Genomic DNA, 21,520 nt, shown 5'->3' on the forward strand with positions numbered 1-21,520 from the left:
AAAGCGTCTTTTAGTGTGTGACGGCTGCCAATCCTAAAAATCCGCTAGAAAACCCGCTATAAAAGTAAATCAAACCCCCCCCTTCATCACCCCCTTAGTTAGGGAAACATAAAAATTTTTAAAAAATGTATTTATTTCCATTTTCCCATTAGGGTTAGTGCTAGGGCTAGGGTTAGGGTTGGGGCTAAAGTTAGGGTTGGGGCTAAAGTTAGAGCTAGGGTTGGGGCTAAAGTTAGGGTTAGGGTTGGGGCTAAAGTTAAGGTTGGGGCTAAAGTTAGGGTTAGGGTTACATTTGCGGTTGGGATTATGGTTAGGGGTGGGGCAGGGTTAGGGGTGTGGTTAGGGTTATGGTTGGGATTAGGGTTAAGGGTGTGTTGGGGTTAGGGTTTCAGTTAGAATTGGGGGTTTCCACTGTTTAGGCACATCAGGGCTCTCCAATCGCGATATGGCGTCCGATCCCAATTCCAGCCAATTCTGCGTTGAAAAAGTAAAACAGTGGTCCTTCCCTTCCGAGCTCTCCCGTGCGCCCAAACAGGGGTTTACCCCAACATATGGGGTATCAGCATACTCAGGACAAATTGCACAACAACTATTGGGGTCCAAATTCTCTTGTTACCCTTGGGAAAATAAAAATGTGGGGGGTCTAAAAAAAACATTTTTATGGGAGAAAAATTAATTTTTATTTTCACGACTCTGCGTTATAAACTGTAGTGAAACACTTGGGGGTTCAAAGCTCTCACAACATATCTAGATGAGTTCCTTTGGGGGTCTAGTTTCCAAAATGGTGTCACTTCTGGGGGGTTTCTACTGTTTAGGTGCATCAGGGGCTCTGCAAATGCAAAGTGACGCCTGCAGACCAATCCATCTAAGTCTGCATTCCAAATGGTGCTCCTTCCCTTCCGAGCTCTGCCATGCGCCCAAACGGTGGTTCCCGCCCCCCCCCCCATATGGAGTATCAGTGTACTCAGGACAAATTGGATAACAACTCTTGGGATCGAATTTTTCCTGTTACCCTTGGGAAAATACAAAACTGGGGGCTAAAAAATAATTTTTGTGAAAAAAATAATTTTATTTTCAAGGTTCTACATTATAAACTGTAGTGAAACACTTGGGGGTTCAATGCTGTCAAAACACATCTAGATAAGTTCCTTAGGGGGTCCACTTTCCAAAATGGTGTCACTTCTGGGGGGTTTCAATGTTTAGGCCCATCAGGGGCTCTCCAAACGTGACATGGTGTCCCATCTCAATTCCAGTCAATTTTGCATTGAAAAGTCAAATGGCGCTCCTTCCCTTCCGAGCTCTGCCATGCGCCCAAACAGTGGTTTACCCCCACATGTGGGGTATCGGCGTACTGAGAACAAATGGCACAACAACTTTTGGGGTCCAATTTCTTCTCTTACCCTTGGGAAAATAAAAAATTTGCTGCGAAAAGATCAGATTTGTGAAAAATTATGATTTTTTATTTTTACGGCTCAGTATTATAAACTTCTGTGAAGCACTTGGTGGGTTAAAATGCTCACCACACATCTAGATAAGTTCCGTAGGGGGTCTACTTTCCAAAATGGTGTCACTTGTGGGGAGTTTCAATGTTTAGGCCCATCAGGGGCTCTCCAAACGTAACATGGTGTCCCATCTCAATTCAGGTCAATTTTGCATTGAAAAGTCAAACGGCGCTCCTTCCCTTCCGAGCTCTGCTATGCGCCCAAACAGTGGTTTACCCCCACATGTGGGGTATCTGCATACTCGGAACAAATGGCACAACAACTTTTGGGGTCCAATTTCTTCTGTTACTCATGGGAAAATAAAACAAATTGGAGCTGAAGTAAATTTTTTGTGAAAAAAAAAAGTTAAATGTTAATTTTTTTTAAAACATTCCAAAAATTCCTGGAAAACACCTGAAGGGTTAATAGACTTCTTGAATGTGGTTTTGAGCACCTTGAGGGGGGCAGTTTTTAGAATGGTGTCACACTTGATTATTTTCTATCATATAGACCCCTCAAAATGACTTCAAATGTGATGTGGTCCCTAAAAAATATTGGTGTTGTAAAAATGAGAAATTGCTGGTCAGCTTTTAACCCTTATAGCTCCCTAACAAAAAAAAATTTTGGCTCCAAAATTGTGCTGATGTAAAGTAGACATGTGGGAAATGTTACTTATTAATTATTTTACATGACATATCTCTGTGATTTAAGGGCATAAAAATTCAAAGTTGGAAAATTGCAAAATTTTCGCCAAATTTCCGTTTTTTTTTCACAAATAAACACAAGTTATATCGAAGAAATTTTACCACTATCATGAAGTACAATATGTCACGAGAAAACAATGTCAGAATCGCCAAGATCCGTTGAAACGTTCCAGAGTTATAATGTCATAATGGGATAGTGGTCAGAATTGTAAAAATTGGCCCGGTCATTAACGTTCAAACAACCCTTGGGGGTAAAGGGGTTAATATGCGGAGTCCATATTCAGAGCCCCTAAGTGCTAGAAGAGCAGAATCCCACCTCAAGTGACCCCATTTTGGAAATTATACTCCACAGGTGTAGTGACGATTTTGACGCCATGGGAGTTTTCCAGAAGCAAGCAGCAGTGGATGTTGATAAGAGAAAATTGCAAACTGCTGTTGTAGTGACAAGTATGCTGAAGTGACCAGTATGTGTTGTAATGACCAGTATGTTGTGGTGACCAGTACGTTGTAGTGCCCGTACATTGTACTCAGCTCATGCACCTGTATATTAGGCAGGCTCGCATTACTAGAGAAATGCCAAACATGTGTATGCTAACTGTTTTTTAGTCACACTGTGGTGTTCAGAAAGGAAGGGGGCACTTGGATTTAGGAGCGCAGAATTTGCTGAATTTGTTTTGGGGACAAGGAGGAATTTCGCTTTTCCAGAGCCTTTGCACTACAAGTAACGTTGAAGCCCCCTATATTTCTGATGACTGACCTAAATGAGGACTTTTTTTTGTGAAGTGAGTTGAAGCTTTTATTGGGAACATTTTACATAACTTTTGGAGTCACATTTATCTGGCTCTCTACGCTGAGCACTTACATCAGGGTTTCCATCTAAATCTCCAAATGATGTGATTCAGATGAAACTCCCAAATAAGCCACTTTCTATAATGAGACAGCAGAGTTATTCTGGACTCCTTCTGGCCTCTGTTCAGCATTGTCCTTTTTCCAGAACTGCACAAAACTGTGGCCGATAGCACTTTTATGCACGCCTAAAAAGACGGACACCTCTGGATCATAGGCCAGACGGCGGCGTCCACAGTGCCTCCATCTGCCTCATCATAGCGAACATTCCGCCTGGTGTTCTGTCTGAATCACATATTTCAGAGATTTACATGGAAACCCCAGTGTAAGTGCTCAGCGTAGAGCGCAGGATAAACATGAGCCGAGCTTTACTGCGATCTTTGGGAGGCAGAATAAACAAATCAAAAGCAGGTAAAGAATTATTTTTTTCATTTTTTATGCCGTTTCTTGTGTAGTATAAATGATTAGACAACTTTATTCTTCAGGTCAGTGCGATTACAGAGATACCAGATTTATATTGGGTTTTTATGTTTTCATGCTGTCAAACACTAAAAAACACTTTTTTTCCCCAAAAACTAGTTTTTGCACCACCCTATTTTGAAAGCTATAATTTTTCCATATTTTGCCTGACAGTCATGCAAGGGCTTGTTTTTTGCAGGACGAGTTGGTATTTTATTGGTACCATTTTTGGCCACATGACATTTTTTGGTTGCTTTATATTCCAATTTTTGGGAGGCAGAATGAATAAAAACCAGCAATTCAGGAATAGTTTTTTTTTATGACGTTCCACGTGTGATTAAAAGTCATAAGACAGGTTTATTCTTCGGTCAGTCTGATTACCACAGTTATATTATGTTTTTATGTTTTGGCGCTTTTACATGATAAAATATTTACACGATAAAAACTATTTTTAGAAAAAAATAACTTTTTGCATCGCTTTATTCTGAGAGCTATAACTTTTTTATTTTTCCGCTGATGTAGCTGTATGGCAGCTTGATTTTTGCGGGACAAGGTGACATTTTCAGAGATAACATTTATTTACATTTTGCTTTTTGATTGTATTTTATTCCGGTGGTATGTTGATAAAGCATAGTTTTTTGCCTCTTTTTTTTAATGATATTCACTAAAGGGGTTGGGACAGTTTTATAGGTCGCGTTGTATCAACAAACAGGGTCTTCATGCATGTGTCATGACTGTCACACAGCCGTGACACATGCAGCTGCGGAGCGCTCCCTGTACCCAGATACAGATTCCCTCTGCAGCTTATTTGGTAAGCGCTATAGCTTGCCGAATAAGCCCTGACCAGATCAAATTCGCACATCTCTAGTTAACAGTCTGATCAGCGGTGGAGTAATAGATTCTTATGCTACAGAGTATTTGTCCAAACATTATTCATGCTTCTCTAAAATGTTAAGAATAAATTAAGCCAATAATCTGGTTCATGGCTCAGTTTATTAAATACAGATGAAATAGAAAAAAGGATTATTAAAACCGCTTAGCTCTGTAACATTCCACTTTGCTTAAAGAACATGCAAAATGTCAATATCAGGCAGAACTAACAGTGCTGGTATGGCAAATAGACAATTGGAAGTCTTGAGCAAAAAGTTTGGCATGTGGCACATCATAGCACTTTTGGGAGTGCCCAGTATGGTATATAGCAAAAAATTTGATATACAGAGAAAGGTGCAGGAAATAAATATTATTCTTGCTTTTATCTGTTTATTGTCAAGAAATAGCAAGAAGTGAAAAAAAAACAAGGTCATCATCTTCCGAAGCTGAATTTAAACTAAAATACCAGCAGCTTTGTCGTTGTATGGCCATGTTCACACGTTGCAGTTTTTACCGCGGATCCGCAGCGTTTATGATGCTGCAAATCTGCAGCAGTTTCCCATGCGGTTTACAGTACCATGTAAACCTGTGGAAAACCAAATCCGCTGTGCACATGCTGCGGAAAAAAACACGCGGAAACGCAGCATTGTTTTTTTTCCACAGCATGTCAATTCTTTGTGCGTATCTGCAGCGTTTCTGCACCATTGACTTGCATTGTGTCGGGCACATCCGCAGCAAAACCACAGATGTAAAAAAGATCTGCTGTTTAGCTGCAGGTGAAACGCTGCAGATCAGGAGGGGGGAAGTGTGTAGGTGGAGTGTGGGCGGAGACTGTGCGTGTATGTGTGCGGGCGGGGTCTGTGCGGGGCTGTCGGGGGTCTGTGCAGGCTGCCGGGGGTCTTTGTGGGCTGCCGGGGGTCTGTGCAGGGCTGTTGGGTCGGTTTGTGTGTGTGCAGGCATCGTCTGATGGGACTATAAATTTTTAAATGGTGTTCACTAAAGGGGTTAACTAGTGGGACCGTTTTATAGGTCGGGTTGTTACAGATTCGGCGATACTAAATGTGTGTACTTTTATTGTTTAAAACATTTGTTTCATATGGATGGAATAAATATTGATTTTTTTTATTATTTTGTATTATTTTTATTTATATTTATACAATTATTAAAAATTTTTTTTTAAATGCATTCTAACTTTTACACTTTGTCCCGCTATGGGACACTCATTTTGTGCAGGCTGATCGCTTCTATAGCATGCAGATCTGCACGCTAAAGAAGCTGTCAGCGCTGCAGCTTTTGTGCACTGACATTAGAAACTTCCTGACATGCTCTGTGCATGACAGGAAGTCTCTCAGCTCTGGAGACCCGGATGTCAGCTGTAAGAATCAGCTGACACCCTGCCGCGATCAGCCGCGCTCCCATCCATGGGAATTAAGTCCAAGGTCACATGGACGGAAGAGTATGTCCAGTGCCAGAAAGGGGATAAAAAAGGGTCCATATCATAAGTCCAGGAGACTCAAAAAAGGATTCTCATCTGTTTTGAGACTCAAACGTGACCTTCAGAGGTTCTCAGTTTCACTCAAAAGTTTAGACAGTCTGCCTGCTTCAGGGAGAAAAAAAAAGGATGAAAATCACTAATGTGGGGCAATTAGCATCTGCCTTAGGCTGGTTTCACATTTGCGTTTAAATCCGCAGCGTTTTAAACGCATCCGCAAGTGGTGAAAAAAACGCATGTAAACGCGTACAAACGCTGTGTTTTTTAGGCGCATGCGTTGTCGCATGCGGTTAAAAAAAGCCGCATTTGTACGCGTTTACATGTGTTTTTTCCTGCGTTTGCGCTTTTGGTACGCATGATGAGAAATTTCACAAGCTGGTTTTTGTTCATTCTGCTTCACAAAAATCGGAATAAAAAGCAATCAAAAATGTCACGTGCCCGAAAATGTTACCAATAAAAATGTCAACTCGTCCCGCAAAAAACAAGACCTCACATGACTCTGTGGACCAAAATATGGAAAAATTGTAGCTCTCAAAATGTGGTAACTCAAAAAATATTTTTTGGAAAAAAAAGCATCTTTCAGTGTGTGACAGCTGCCAATCATAAAAATCCACTAGAAAACCCCTTATAAATAGAAATCAAACCCCCTTCATCAACTCCTTAGTTAGGGAAAAATTAAAAAAATGTATTTCCATTTTCCCATTAGGGTTAGGGTTTGGATCCCTTTATCACCTTGATGGTGGGGGGTGGCTTATCAGTGTCTAGACTTGTTTTTCTCTATGGAAACGCATGGGTTCAAAAACGCAACCCAACGCATGTGCTTAAAAACGCATGCGTTTACGTAGACAGCAATGCTTTTTTTTTTTACGCAAACCGTGCGCAATTGAACGCATGCGTTTCCTGGCGGCAAATAGACGCCTCTAAAAATACTATATGTTGCATTTCCGCGCCAAGCCGCAAGCGACAAAAAGACGCATGCGTCGTCAAACGCGGCCAAACGCGAACAAAAAAACGCATGCGTTTTTAATGTTAAATATAGGAAAACACGACGCATGCGTTTATATGCGGTACAATCGCAGCAGCAAAAAACGCAAATGTGAAACCAGCCTTAGGCCCCCTTCACATGTAATGATTTTTCAGGTACTGGAATAAACAGTACCGGTTCTATCTATGTGTGGCATCCGTGTGCCATCTGTGTTCACCATTCATGTGACATGTACTGGAATAGAATGCAGAAGAGAAATGACAGACATTTAGGTGTTAGATGTGCAAAGATAGAGATAGATAAAAAGTAATCTACACATGCACGGCACTAAACATTGCAGACATGACTGGTTCCATGGTGCAGCTCCATGTCCCACATAGCCTACTTACAGTACATGCACTTTTCTAGTGAATAAGCTAGACCAGACTAACGAATGCTGCAAATTTTCACATGCTGACCTAAGGTCATATGAAGAATATCACATGTTATGCCTTAGTCTGGTCCATAATTCAAGCCAAACTAGCGTATTCTGCGATATTTCCCATGCAGACCTGAGGCATGTGTGAAAAATAGCCTATGTACACTGGTAAATTGGCTTAAAATTTGTTCTTTATGCACATGTCCAAAAATATGCCTGTGCGAAATAAAATGGAATTTGACACAAGGTTTCTGCTACCTCATCTGAAACAGCCATAATGTAGGAAAAGAGACCCTGATTCCAGTGATGTATCACTTAGTTTACTGGGTGCAGTGGTTGTGATACAATCAGAGTTTTTCAATGTAAGGGAGCTTAAAAAGCTAACATTGCCTACACCACAACCTTCTGTGTACATTGTATATGGACAGTAAGCTGCTAATCAGTGCTGGTGGTCGGACCAGGTCTTATGCAGACACCATACTGGGCAGTGCTAATCAGTGCTTGGCAAAAGTATAAGAAAATATAAACATAAAACTTTTCTTATTGATAAAACAGGAAAAATAAACACAAAGGGCGTAATAAGTGACAAAAAGAATGCATTTAGATAATTAAAGCAAGTAGGTAGTGATGAGGCATTAAATAAATACAGAAAATTAAATATATTCTGTAAAAAGCAAATCAAGGCAGCAAAGATTGAGACAGAGAGACTCCTTGCCAGAGAGAATAAAAATAATCTCCAAATATTCTTTAACTACATAAATAGTAAGAAACTAAAAAATGATAGTGTTGGCCCCCTTAAAAACAGTCTGGGTGAAATGGTGGATGAGGATGAGGAAAAAGCCAATATGCTAAATGACTTTTTTCAACAGTATTTACACAAGAAAATCCCATGGCAGACAATATTATCAGTGATAAAAAAAATCCCTATTAAATGTCACCTGCTTAACCCAGCAGGAAGTACGGCAGCGTCTAAAAATCACTAAAATTGACAAATCTCCGGGCCCAGATGGGATACACCCCCGAGTACTTCAGGAATTATGTACTGTCATAGAAAGACCATTATTTTTAATCTTTAAAGATTCTAAAATGACAGGGTCTGTACTACAGGACTGGCGTATAGCAAATGTGGTGCCAATATTCAAAAAGGGGACAAAAACTGAACCTGGAAATTATAGGCCAGTAAGCTTAACCTCTACTGTGGGTAAAATCCTGGAGGGCATTCTAAGGCTATTTTCACATTTGCGTTTGAATCCGCAGCATTTAATCCGCATTCGCAAGTGCAGGAAAAAACGCGTACAAACGCAGCGTTTTTTAGACGCATGCGGGAACACATGCGGTTAATAAAGCGTCACGTTTTCACGCTTTATCATGCATTTTGTCATGCGTTTGCGTTTTTTGTGCACATGGTGGAAAATTTTACAGGAGAAAAATCTAGATAACCAGACACCGCCAATGGGACTACAGAGGGCGTGTATTATGGGATATCTATATATAGACCCTAGGACTGCTAGTACTCGTAGAGCGGGCAGCCATACCAGAGTCCATAGTGCTCGTAGAGCGGAAGGCCATGCCAGGGTCCATTGTGCTCGTAGAGGGGGCAGCCATGCCAGAGTCCATAGTGCTCGTAGAGTGAAAGGCCATGCCAGGGTCCTGCTGCATCGTGGTGGTAGTGGAGCGGAAGGCCATGCCAGGGTCCTGCTGCTGCATGGTGCTGGCAGTGGAAGAAGTCCAAGCAGGAGCAGCTGTGGTCATGGAGGTTGCCGAGTGCTGTTGGACAGCCCACCGCCTGGTGTCCGGCAGTGCTTGGAATGGAGGTGGCCGTGCAGTGGTATGCAGCAGATATCAGCATTGAGGTCAAGCGTGACATTGTAGGCACAGGTGGATATGCTGCCACTGTCTGCTGAAAATACAGTCTCTGCTGCATAGCCTGCACGTAAGCAGCATTGCAGGTTTGCATGACACTAAGCTGGAGATCAGGAGTAAGGTGTTCCGACATGCCCTGTTCAATTTGATTAAAAAAATTATGTGCTGGCCTCTGGAGGTCGGCTTTTACTTGGTCAAGGCTTTTGGTGACCTCCTGGATATGTGTATTCATATGGCTAATGGCAGTATCCAGTCGGTCACCCAAAGCCTTGAGTCTATCGTGAAAAACCGAGCTCAAGTGCAAAAACTCGGGCATGAGTGACCTGTTCGATGCCCTCTACCGCTGCCGGGAGGAGCCCCCCCCAAAAAGGGGCAGAGGACTGGGAAAGGGGAACAGCTTCCTGGTCTCCAGTTAGTGTGGCAGGCCCACTTGCTGCAGCGCTGCTGGATGGCTGGCACGGGTCCGTGGCTGTCTGATGAAGGACCGCTCCAAAACCTGGGTCAACAGTGCTGCTCCATGTGCTGTGAAAAAAGGAAAAATAATAATACCAAAAATGTCCAAAAGCCAACTTCTGTTGAATAGAAACATACAGATTATGGCAATACAACACAACCTAATACACCGAAAAAATACTTACGTTCTGTGGGCAAGGACCGATCTTAAAAATGCCAGAATGCGGTGGTATTTATACTTTCAGATCCAGAACCACTGGGAACACGGCTCTCTTGACGCAGGTCCTTATTGAAACTGTCCTTCATCGAACGCCAATGTGTTTTGACTTTGAACACTGTTGAAAAAACAAAAAATAATGGTTAGACAATGGACTTTTGGCCGTGCTCACACAACTGTGTGTGGTGAGAGAAACTCCTGAGAGTTTTAGTGAGCACGGCCAATGTCTCTGCTGCATCACACTGCATTGCAATACTTACAAAATGCATTTGGGACCAGAGTCGGGGCGTTGTCCCAGCCATCCCACATCGCTTTGGCCACCTTATTCCATAGCCGCCGGATCGTCACGTTGTCCGAGTGCTGGGGAACCCGGGTGTCCCACAACGGGACTCGCTCATGGACCAGGGAGATGAGGATATCGTTGTCAATGAGGTCCTAATCCCATTCTGGAACCTAAAACATAAATGAAGACATTAATGTTGGATACATTAACATAAGGAAAAGAAAGAAAACAGAGGCAGAGAAATGACATGAATAATGAAAGTCAAGATAAAAAAGGAGTCCAGAAGAAAAATGTAAAGAAAGAGGAAAGTAAAGAAAGGAAGATTCAAGAATACTAAAGTGAGGATACAGTACACAGTCAGCCAGGTATACTTACACGCTGCCGCCTTGCCACCCGACTGTGAACCCGCTGCTCCTGCTCACCCTCTGCCGCAGTGGAAGAAGTGCTCTAAAAAAAGGAAAAAACAATTGTCACATGTGTAGATGTGATAGTGAATACTTACCAATCTGAGGAGTTGAGTACTCACTTCACTGACATGTTCGGCTTGTGAAGGCCCAGGACGTTGCTCCTCATCAGAAGAACATGACATTCTGATGCATGCAGAAAGAAAGAAATGGCAGAAATTAGGACATGTAGAGACAGAAAATAGGAAATAAAGGCATTGGCTAGGATATACTCACATTGTTCAGTCTTGTTTCCTCTAAGGTGCTTTCATTTGTCTGGTCTGCTTCCCTGTCTGCTGTATAGTAACCTGCAAGTGTCCACTCCCTCTCTTTATCACTTTTTATGTGGGGGGTGGCTAATCAGTGTCTAGACATGTTTTCCTGTGGTGCAACGCATGCGTTCACACACGCAAGCAAACGCTTGTGCTTGCGTCCGCATGCGTTCACATAGACAGCAATGCGTTTTTTTGCCGCATTCCATCCGCTAACAACCGCATACGTAAAAATACTACATGTAGCGTTTACCGCGCCAAACCGCAGACGACGAAACGACGCATGTGTCGTCAAACGCGGCAAAACGCAACCAAACACAGACACATGCGTCTTTAATGTTAAATATAGGAATACACAACGCATGCGGATTATTGCGGAAGAAACGCTGCGGACACAACCGCAAATGTGAAACCAGCCTAAGGGATGCTATGCTGGAGTATCTGAAGAGGAATAACCTCATGGCCCAATATCAACATGGGTTTACTAGAGACCGTTCCTGTCAGACTAATCTGATCAGTTTCTATGAAGAGGTAAGTTCCGGACTGGACCAAGGGAACCCAGTGGATGTAGTGTATATGAACTTTTCAAAAGCTTTTGATATGGTGCCACACAATAGGTTGATACATAAACTGAAAATAATGGGGACAGGGGAAAATATGTGTAAGTGGGTTAAGAGCTGGCTCAGGGATAGGAAACAAAGGGTGGTTATTAATGGAGCACACTCGGACTGGGTCACAGTTAGCAGTGGGGTACCGCAGGGGTCCATATTGGGCCCCCTTTTTAACATATTTATTAATGACCTTGTAGGGGGCATACAGAATTTCAATATTTGCAGATGACACTAAACTAAGGGTAATCAATACAGAAGAGGACAATTTTATATTACAGGAGGATTTATGTAAACTAAAAGCTTGGGCTGATAAATGTCAAATGATCTTTAATGGGGATAAATGTAAGGTCATGCACTTGGGTAGAGCAAATAAGATGTATAATTATGTGCTTAACTAGATTGTGGCCCGATTCTAACGCATCGGGTATTCTAGAATATGCATGTCCCCGTAGTATATGGATAATGATGATTCCAGAATTCGCGGCAGACTGTGCCTGTCGCTGATTGGTCGAGGCAACCTTTATCACATCATCGTCGCCATGGCAACCATTATGACATCTACGTCGATACTGTGCCCGTCACTGAATCAGAAACGTGGGATTTCTACGTCCTTTATGACATCATCGTCGCTGTGCCCGTCGCTGATTGGTCGCGGCCTCGACCAATCAGAGACGCGGGATGTCTACGTCCTTTATGACATCGTCGCTGTTCCCGTCGCTGATTGGTCGAGGCCTGGCGGCCTCGACCAATCAGAGACGCGGGATTTCTACGTCGATACTGTGCCCGTCGCTGATTGGTCGAGGCCTGGCGGCCTCGACCAATCAGAGACGCGGGATTTCCAGGACAGACAGACAGACGGAAAAACCCTTAGGCAATTATATATATAGATTCTAAAACACTGGGCAAAACTGTCAATGAAAAAGACCTGGGTGTATGGGTGAACGACAAACTCACATTTAGTGGCCATTGTCAGGCAGCTGCAAAAAAGACAAATAAAATAATGGGATGCATTAAAAGAGGCATAGATGCTCATGAGGAGAACATAATTTTACCCCTATACAAGTCACTAGTTCGACCACACTTAGAATACTTTGTACAGTTCTGGTCTCCGGTGTACATGAAAGACATAACTGAAGTAGAGCGGGCGCAGAGAAGAGCGACCAAGGTTATTAGAGGACTGGGGGGTCTGCAATGCCAAGACAGGAAATTACACTTTGGGCTATTTAGTTTGGAAAATCGAAGGCTAAGGGGTGACCTTTTTTTAATGTATAAATACAGTTCAGACCAAAAGTTTGGACACACCTTCTCAATTAAAGATTTTTCTGTATTTTCTATGAAAATTGTACATTCACACTGAAGGCATCAAAACTATGAATTAACACGTGGGATTATATACTTAACAAAAAAGTGTGAAACAACTGAAAATATGTCTTATATTTTAGGTTCTTCAAAGTAGCCACCTTTTGCTTTGATGGCTGCTTTGCACACTCTTGGCATTCTCTTGATGAGCTTCAAGAGGTAGTCACCGGAAATGGTCTTCCAACAATCTTGAAGGAGTTCTCAGAGATGCTTAGCACTTGTTGGCCCTTTTGCCTTCACTCTGTGGTCCAGCTCACCCCAAACCATCTCGGCTGGGTTCAGGTCTGGTGACTGTGGAGGCCAGATCATCTGGCGTAGCACCCCATCACTCTCCTTCTTGGTCAAATAGCCCTTACACAGCCTGGAGGTGTGTGTGGGGTGATTGTCCTGTTGAAAAATAAACGATGGTCCAACTAAACGCAAACCGGATGGAATAGCATGCCGCTGCAAGGTACCGTGGTAGCCATGCTGGTTCAGTATGCCTTCAATTTTTAAGAAATCCCCAACAGTGTCACCAGCAAAGCACCCCCCACACGATCACACCTCCTCCTCCATACTTCACGGTGGGAACCAGGCATGTAGAGTCCATCCATTCACCTTTTCTGCGTCGCACAAAGACACGGTGGTTGGAACCAAAAATCTCAAATTTGGACTCATCAGACCAAATCACAGATTTCCACTGGTCTATTGTCCATTCCTTGTGTTCTTTAGCCCAGACCTGTCTCTTCTGCTTGTTGCCTGTCCTTAGCAGTGGTTTCCTAGCAGATATTTTACCATGAAGGCCTGCTGCACAAAGTCTCCTCTTAACAGTTGTTGTAGAGATGTGTCTGCTGCTAGAACTCTGTGTGGCATTGACATGGTCTCTAATCTGAGTTGCTGTTAACCTGCGATTTCTGAGGCTGGTGACTCAGATAAACTTATCCTCAGAAGCAGAGGTGACTCTTGGTCTTCCTTTCCTAGGGCGGTCCTCATGTGAGCCAGTTTCTTTGTAGCACTTGATGGTTTTTGCAACAGCACTTGTGGACACTTTCAAAGTTTTCCCAATTTTTCGGACTAACTGACCTTCATTTCTTAAAGTAATGATGGCCACTCGTTTTTCTTTACTTAGCTGCTTTTTTCTTGCCATAATACAAATTCTAACAGTCTATTCAGTAGGACTATCAGCTGTGTATCCACCAGACTCCTGCACAACACAACTGATGGTCCCAACCCCATTTATAAGGCAAGAAATCCCATTTATTATTAAACCTGACAGTGCACATCTGTGAAGTGAAAACCATTTCCGGTGACTACCTCTTGAAGCTCATCAAGAAGATGCCAAGTCATCAAAGCAAAAAGTGGCTACTTTGAAGAACCTAGAATATAAGACATAATTTAAGAGGGGACTGGAAGCCTTTCTTGAAAAGTATAATGTTACAGTTTATATATATATATATATACTAGTTTCCTTGATAGGGTGTTGATCCAGGGAACCAGTCTGATTGTCGTATGTGGAGTCGGTAAGGAATTTTTTTCCCCAATGTGGAGCTTACTGTTTGCAACATGGGGTTTTATTGCCTTCCTCTGGATCAACATGTTAGGGCATGTTAGGTTAGGCTATGGGTTGAACAAGATGCACTTAAAAGGGAACCTGTCACCCTCAAAATCGAAGGCATCAGGGGCTTATCGACAGCATTCTGGAATGCTGTAAATAATTCCCCCGATGTATCCTGAAAGATGAGAAAAGAGGTTAGATTATACTCACCCAGGGGCGTTCCCGCTGCGGTCCGGTCCGATGGGTGTCACGGTCCGGTCCAGCGCCTCCCATCTTCTTATGATGACGTCCTCTTCTTGTCTTCACGCTGCGGCTCCGGCGCAGGCATACTTTATCTGCCCTGTTGAGGGCAGAGCAAAATACTGCAGTGCGCAGGCGCTGGGAAAGGTCAGAGAGGTTTGGCGCCTGCGCACGGCAGTACTTTGCTCTCCCCTCAACAGGGCAGGCAAAGTACGCCTGCGCCGGAGCCGCAGCATGAAAACAAGAAGAGGACGTCATCGTAAGAAGATGGGAGGCCCCGGACCAGACCGCGACGCCCATCAGATCGGACCGCCCGCCCAGGTGAGTATAACCTAACCTCTTTTTCTCATCTTTCAGGATACATCGGGGGCTTATCTACAGCATTACAGAATGCTGTAGATAAGCCCCTGATGCTGGTGGGTTTAGCTCACCTTCGATTTTGGGGGTGACAGGTTCCCTTTAAAGTCTTCCTTCAACCTTAATAACGATGTTACTATGTTACCATATTTGTTTTTCATCGAATAAATGAATACATGTAGGTTTTGCTTGTGTTGTATGAATTACTTTACATTACTTTAATTGTCTTTTTTATGTGTTACAGTAAAGGATATCAGCGTAATGAGCATTGTTTCTAAAGCCATCAGCGGGCAGCTTATCGGCTACATCTCCTCAGCAGCAGGAAATCAGCGACTGTTGTGCCAGAACTTCCACTGTGCTGGTTTTGTGGAAGGAAATAGCGAGGCTCCAATACTGGAACATTACAGAACATTAGGTGAACAGTATTCTACATTCTAAAATTAGTTCTTTACAAAAAGTAGGGTATTTTTTACTAAATCGCCCATTACGGCTGGAGGCTACACGGCAATTTTGTCCACGACACAGGTCGTGTGGCAAAAGATTGCTGTATGCCGCTTATACATTACAGCATAGTGACAATCAAATTGCAAAAAGTTTAATCCAGTTACACTTTTGTGATTTGCTTGTCGTTGTTGTGGTACTTTGCTTGTAGCAATGTAAGCCCATTCACTTGCACTACCCTGCGCTGTAGCAGCAACATCCTGCGATGTTCGGACACATGACCTGTGTCACCATACATCAGCCTAAATGTTATCACCACCAACTATTTTTTTTATCATCTACATTTGCAGTAAAGAAAAAGCATCATGTGGACTTCATGCACAAGGTTGAAATATGGCTCTGAAAGAGACCTACCGTATATTTTGGTGTAATCTCATATTTGGGAAGGCTGACTGTAAAGTTCTCCAGTGATACTGGAAGCAATGCTGCTGTAGGATAGAAAGCATATAATGCGTCTGGAGATTTTAAAATGCTTGTTTTTGCTTAGTCTACCTATGATATCATCACGTTACATGTGACTACAACAAGCTATGATGTTACTATGTGAAAACATCACACGCAAAGTCACTGTATATCTCTAGGTTTGCTTAAAAATATTGAAAGGTCTGATATAATTGAATCTTATCCAAGGATTCCATAAGGTAAGCTTTGCAGAGTATCATGGGCTGCAGGAAAGTCCAAAACAACAAACTGGTTATCTTGCAACTGTTAGAAATAATGCACTAGTGTTGTCTCACTGGCTTTAGGGTATGTTCTCACAATGAGATTTTGGTAAATTTTGATGTTGCAGATTTTCTTCACCTATTAAGTAAATTTACAGTAGGTTACTTGCATTTTTCATTTTGTTTTTTTATAGCGATTTTCTACTTGCATTATTGGTATGTCATGTATGTCAAAGCTGCTTTGTGTTTGATACTTCCCAGTGTTTGGCTTTGGCAAAACTCTATTGCGATAGTCATGTGCGGATTACATGCATTTTTTTATGCCTTTCTGCTGCAGAAATGCACTAAAAACGCATGTGTGTTTTTTTTAAATGCAAATTTTCTACATCTAATGCAATTCTAGGGAAAAATTTTGCACATAAAACTCAGCGCACCTGCAAGAGAAATTGAAATGTTGCGGATTGTAAACTTGCATCGCAGGTCAGTTTTTGCTGAGTGAAAAAGATGCACAGTGTGCATTGGATTTCTTTAATTCCCATCCACTTTACTGGAACTGTAAGAGGTTGCAATTTTACACGGCATCAAAACTTGTGAAAAATCGTTGGCACACAGCCTAAGGGTTTGTTTACACAATGTAATCACACTTTTTTTTTTTTGCTGTGATTTTCCAAAATTAAATTAAAACATATAAAAGTGTAACAAAAACTATGCATTTTAACTGACATTTTGGAAAATTGCAGAAAGAAAACTCCAAATGCAGTAAAATTGCTTCATATGAATATACCCCTAGTCAACTAATGCAGTGGTCATAGAAGTCTCCTGCCTGATAAACAAGCATTTTGCAATGAAAATAAGTTGGTGAAAAGTGACTTGCAGTGTAACGTTAGATTCTAATTAATTATATTCTAAAAATACAAATTGCCTCCAAATAAATTAGAAAATGCGCAAAAAATTTATTAAAATTATTTGACACACATTTCCATACTAAATTAGTTTTTCCCCTTTAAGATTGCTTGTGGCAAAGAGAAGGACAGATTACGTTGTCAGGCTCGTGTACAGCTTAAAAAAAATGATTGTTATACTTGAGCTGGTTTCTAGGTCATACCTCCTGAGTTCTGTATTGGTGAGATAGTTAATTTCCTTTTTCAAGCTCTAACCTTGGCAAAAACAATAGCTGCATGAAGATAGCCATACCTGTACCTGTGGTGTGACCATTTGGTGTTTATCAGTGTGATTCTGGATCATTTGCCATGGTAAAAGACAGGTATTTAATATGTTATAGAGATAGACAAGCATACATAGGTTTGAATAAATTAGGTTACTTGCGTTTTTTTCACTGCATTTTTAGTGCATTTTTATCATATTTTTTAAGCTGCTTTTTTTTTCACTTGTTGGTGTGCTAGATTTTAACCCCTTCATGACCCAGCCGATTTTGACCTTAATGACCTGGCCGTTTTTTGCAATTCTGACCAGTGTCCCTTTATGAGGTAATAACTCAAGAACGCTTCAACGAATCCTAGCGGTTCTGAGATTGTTTTTTTCGTGACATATTGGGCTTCATGTTATTGGTAAATTTAGGTCGATAATTTTTGCGTTTATTTGTGAAAAAAGTGGAAATTTGGCTAAAATGTTAAAAATTTCGCAATTTTCAAATTTTGAATTTTTATTCTGTTAAACGAGAGAGTTATGTGACACAAAATAGTTAATAAATAACATTACCCATATGTCTACTTTACATCAGCGCAATTTTGGAAACAAATTTTTTTCTTGCTAGGAAGTTATACGGGTTAAAAGTTGACCAGCGATTTCTAATTTTTACAGCAAAATTTACCAAACCATTTTTTTTAGGGACCACCTCACATTTGAAGTCAGTTTGAGGGGTCTATATGGCTGAAAATACTTAAAAGTGACACCATTCTAAAAACTGCACCCCTCAAGGTGCTCAAAACCACATTCAAGAAGTTTATTGACCCTTCAGGTGCTTCACAGCAGCAGAAGCAACATGGAAGGAAAAAATGAACATTTAACTTTTTAGTCACAAAAATGATCTTTTAGCAACAATTTTTTTATTTTCCCAAGGGTAAAAAGATAAACTGGACCCCAAAAGTTATTGTACAATTTGTCCTGAGTACGCAGATACCCCATATGTGGAGGGGAACTAGTGTTTGGGCGCACGACAGGGCTCGGAAGGGAAGGAGTGCCATTTGACTTTTTCAATGAAAAATTGGCTCCAATTTTTAGCGGACACCATGTCGCGTTTGGAGAGCCCCTGTGTGCCTAAACATTGGAGCTCCCCCACAAGTGACCCCATTTTGGAAACTAGACCCCCCAGGGAACTTATCTAGATGCATAGTGAACACTTTGAACCCCCAGGTGCTTCACAAATTGATCCGTAAAAATGAAAAAGTACTTTTTTTCACAAATTCTTTTAGCCTCAATTTGTTCATTTCCACATGGGCAACAGGATAAGATGGATCCTAAAATTTATTTGGCAATTTCTCCTGAGTACACCGATACCTCACATGTGGGGGTAAACCACTGTTTGGGCACACGGCAGGGCACGGAAGGGAAGGAGCTCCATTTGACTTTTTGAATGAAAAATTAGCTCCAATCGTTAGCGGACACCATGTCGCGTTTGGAGAGCCCCTGTCTGCCTAAACATTGGAGCTTCCCCACATGTAACCCCATTTTGGAAACTAGACCCCCCCCCCCAAGGAACTTATCTAGATATGAGGTGAGCACTTTAAACCCCCAAGTGCTTCACAGAAGTTTATAACGCAGAGCCATGAAAATAAAAAATAATTTTTCTTTCCTCAAAAATTATTTTTTAACCCGCAATTTTTTATTTTCACAAGAGTAACAGGAGAAATTGGACCCCAAAAGTTGTTGTCCAGTTTGTCCTGAGTACGCTGATACCCCATATATGAAGGGGGGAACACTGTTTGGGCACACTTCAGGGCTCAGAAGGGAAGTAGTGACGTTTTGGAATGCAGACTTTGATGGAATAGTCTGCGGGCGTCACGTTGCATTTGCAGAGCCCCTGATGTGCCTAAACAGTAAAAAAAAACCACAAGTGACCCTATTTTGGAAACTAGACCCCCAAAGGAACTTATCTAGATATGTGGTGAGCACTTTGAACCCCCAAGTGCTTCACAGAAGTTTATAATGCAGAGCCGTGAAAATAAAAAAAATAATTTTTCTTTCCTCAAAAATTATGTTTTAGCAAGCAGTTTTTTATTTTCACAAGGGTAGCAGGAGAAATTGGACCCCAATACTTGTTGCCCAGTTTGTCCCGAGTATTCTGGTACCGAATATGTGGGGGTAAACCACTGTTTTGGTGCACGTCGGGGCTCGGAAGGGAGGGAGTACCATTTGACTTTTTGAACGCAAGATTGTCTGGAATCAATGGTGGCGCCATGTTGCATTTGGAGACCCCTGATGTGCCTAAACAGTGGAAACCCCTCAATTCTAACTTCAACACTAACCCCAACACACCCTTAACCCTAATCCCAACTGTAGCCATAACCCTAACCACAACCCTAACCCCAACACACCCGTAACCCTAATCCCAACCCTAACCCTACCCTAATCCTAACCCTAATCCCAACCCTAAACGTAACCCCAACCCTAACCACAACTTTAACCCCAACACACCCCTAACGCTATCCATAACCCTAACCACAAGCCTAATCTTAACCCTATTTCCAACCCTAGCCCTAATTCCAACCCTAACCCTAAGGCTATGTGCTCACGTTGCGGATTCGTGTGAGATTTTTTCGCACGATTTTTGAAAAATCCGCAGGTAAAAGGCACTGCGTTTTACCTGCGGATTTACCGTGGATTTCCAGTGTCTTTTGTGCAGATTTCACCTGTGGATTCCTATTGAGGAACAGGTGTAAAACGCTGCGGAATCCGCACAAAGAATTGACATGCTGCGGAAAATACAACACAGCGTTCCCGCGCGGTATTTTCCGCACCATGGGCACAGCGGATTTGGTTTTCCATAGGTTTACATGGAACTGTAAAGCTGATGGAAAACTGCTACGAATCCGCAGCGGCTGCACATAGCCTAATTCTAAGAGTATGTGCACACGATGCGGAAAACGCTGCGGATCCACAGCTTTTCAGCCGATGCGGGTCCGCAGCAGTTTCCCATGAGTTTACAAAAAACGCTGCGCACATGCTGCAGAAAAAACTGCGCCGAAACGCAGCGGTTTACATTCCGCACATTTCACTTCTTTCTGCGGATTCCGTAGCGGTTTTACAACTGCTCCAATAGAAAACCGCAGTGAAATCCGCAGAAAAACCGCGGTATATCTGCGATAAATCCGCAGCGGTTTTGCACTGCGGATTTATAAAAACCGCTGCGGAAAAATCCGCAGAGGACCAGAATATGTGTGCACATTCCCTAACCCTAACCCTAGTTCTAACTGTAGTGGAAAATTTTTTTTTCTTTATTTTATTATTGTCCCTACCTATGGGGGTGATAAAGAGGGGGGGGGGGGGGGTTATTTACTATTTTTTTTATTCTGATCACTGTGATAGGTTATATCACAGTGATCAAAATGTACATGTAAGGAATCGGCCGGCAGATTCGGCGGGCGCACTGCGCATGCGCCCGCCATTTTGGAAGATGGCGGCGTGCATGGAGAAGACGGACGGACACCATGAGGCTCGGTAAGTATTAGGGGGGGAGATCGGGGCACGGGGGGGGGCGTAGGAGCACGGGGGGTGGATTGGAGCACGGAGGGAGCGGACAGGAGGACGGGGGGGCGGAGCACAGGACGGAGGGGAGCGGACCACAAATCGGAGGGCTTGGGGGGGCGATCGGTGGGGTGGGGGCACATCAGTGTTTCCAGCCATGGCCGATGATATTGCAGCATCGGCCATGGCTGGATTGTAATATTTCACCAGTTTTTTAGGTGAAATATTACAAATCGCTCTGATTGGCTGTTGAAAGTGAAACTGCCAATCAGAGTGATCGTAGCCACAGGGGGTGGGGGTAGTTTACCCCTGGGCTAAACTACCACTCCCCCTGTCCCTGCAGATCGGGTGAAATTGGAGTTAACCCTTTCAGCCGATCTGCAGGGACGCGATCTTTCCATGACGCCACATAGGCGTCATGGGTCGGATTGGCACCGACTTTCATGACGCCTACGTGGCGTCATGGGTCGGGAAGGGGTTAAATAAAGCTGACTTGTTTTTTATATCTCCTGGCATTTGACCTTGACAAAACTTTATTGATAGATTCAATGCATCTAAAAACATGTCTCACAGGTATCCACTCTATTTATTTAAAATTTAACCTTTATTAGACCTTAATACATATAATAATAAACAACACACCAAGCACCACGAGAAAGAAAACAACCAGGGGTGTGCCTACCCCTACACTGGCCTAGCTGACCTTACCTATTTGCGGAGGTTGGCACCCTAAAAACCTGCGCAATGGCGCCCCCGCTCCTCGACG

At 42.6% G+C, this 21,520-nt stretch overlaps 1 protein-coding gene across 1 annotated transcript in view; it reads left to right on the forward strand.

Annotated features, from left to right (window-relative positions):
* The window catches only part of FBXO47 (F-box protein 47), a 421,223-nt gene that overhangs the window by 21,201 nt on the left and 378,502 nt on the right, over positions 1-21,520 (forward strand). Inside the window, exon 2 of the mRNA XM_069751683.1 lies at positions 15,132-15,302. Coding sequence (XP_069607784.1) covers positions 15,132-15,302 — 171 coding nt within the window. The remainder of the gene's footprint in view (positions 1-15,131; positions 15,303-21,520) is intronic.

Source organism: Ranitomeya imitator, chromosome 2, assembly GCF_032444005.1.
Source record: "Ranitomeya imitator isolate aRanImi1 chromosome 2, aRanImi1.pri, whole genome shotgun sequence".
Lineage (NCBI taxonomy): Eukaryota > Metazoa > Chordata > Amphibia > Anura > Dendrobatidae > Ranitomeya > Ranitomeya imitator.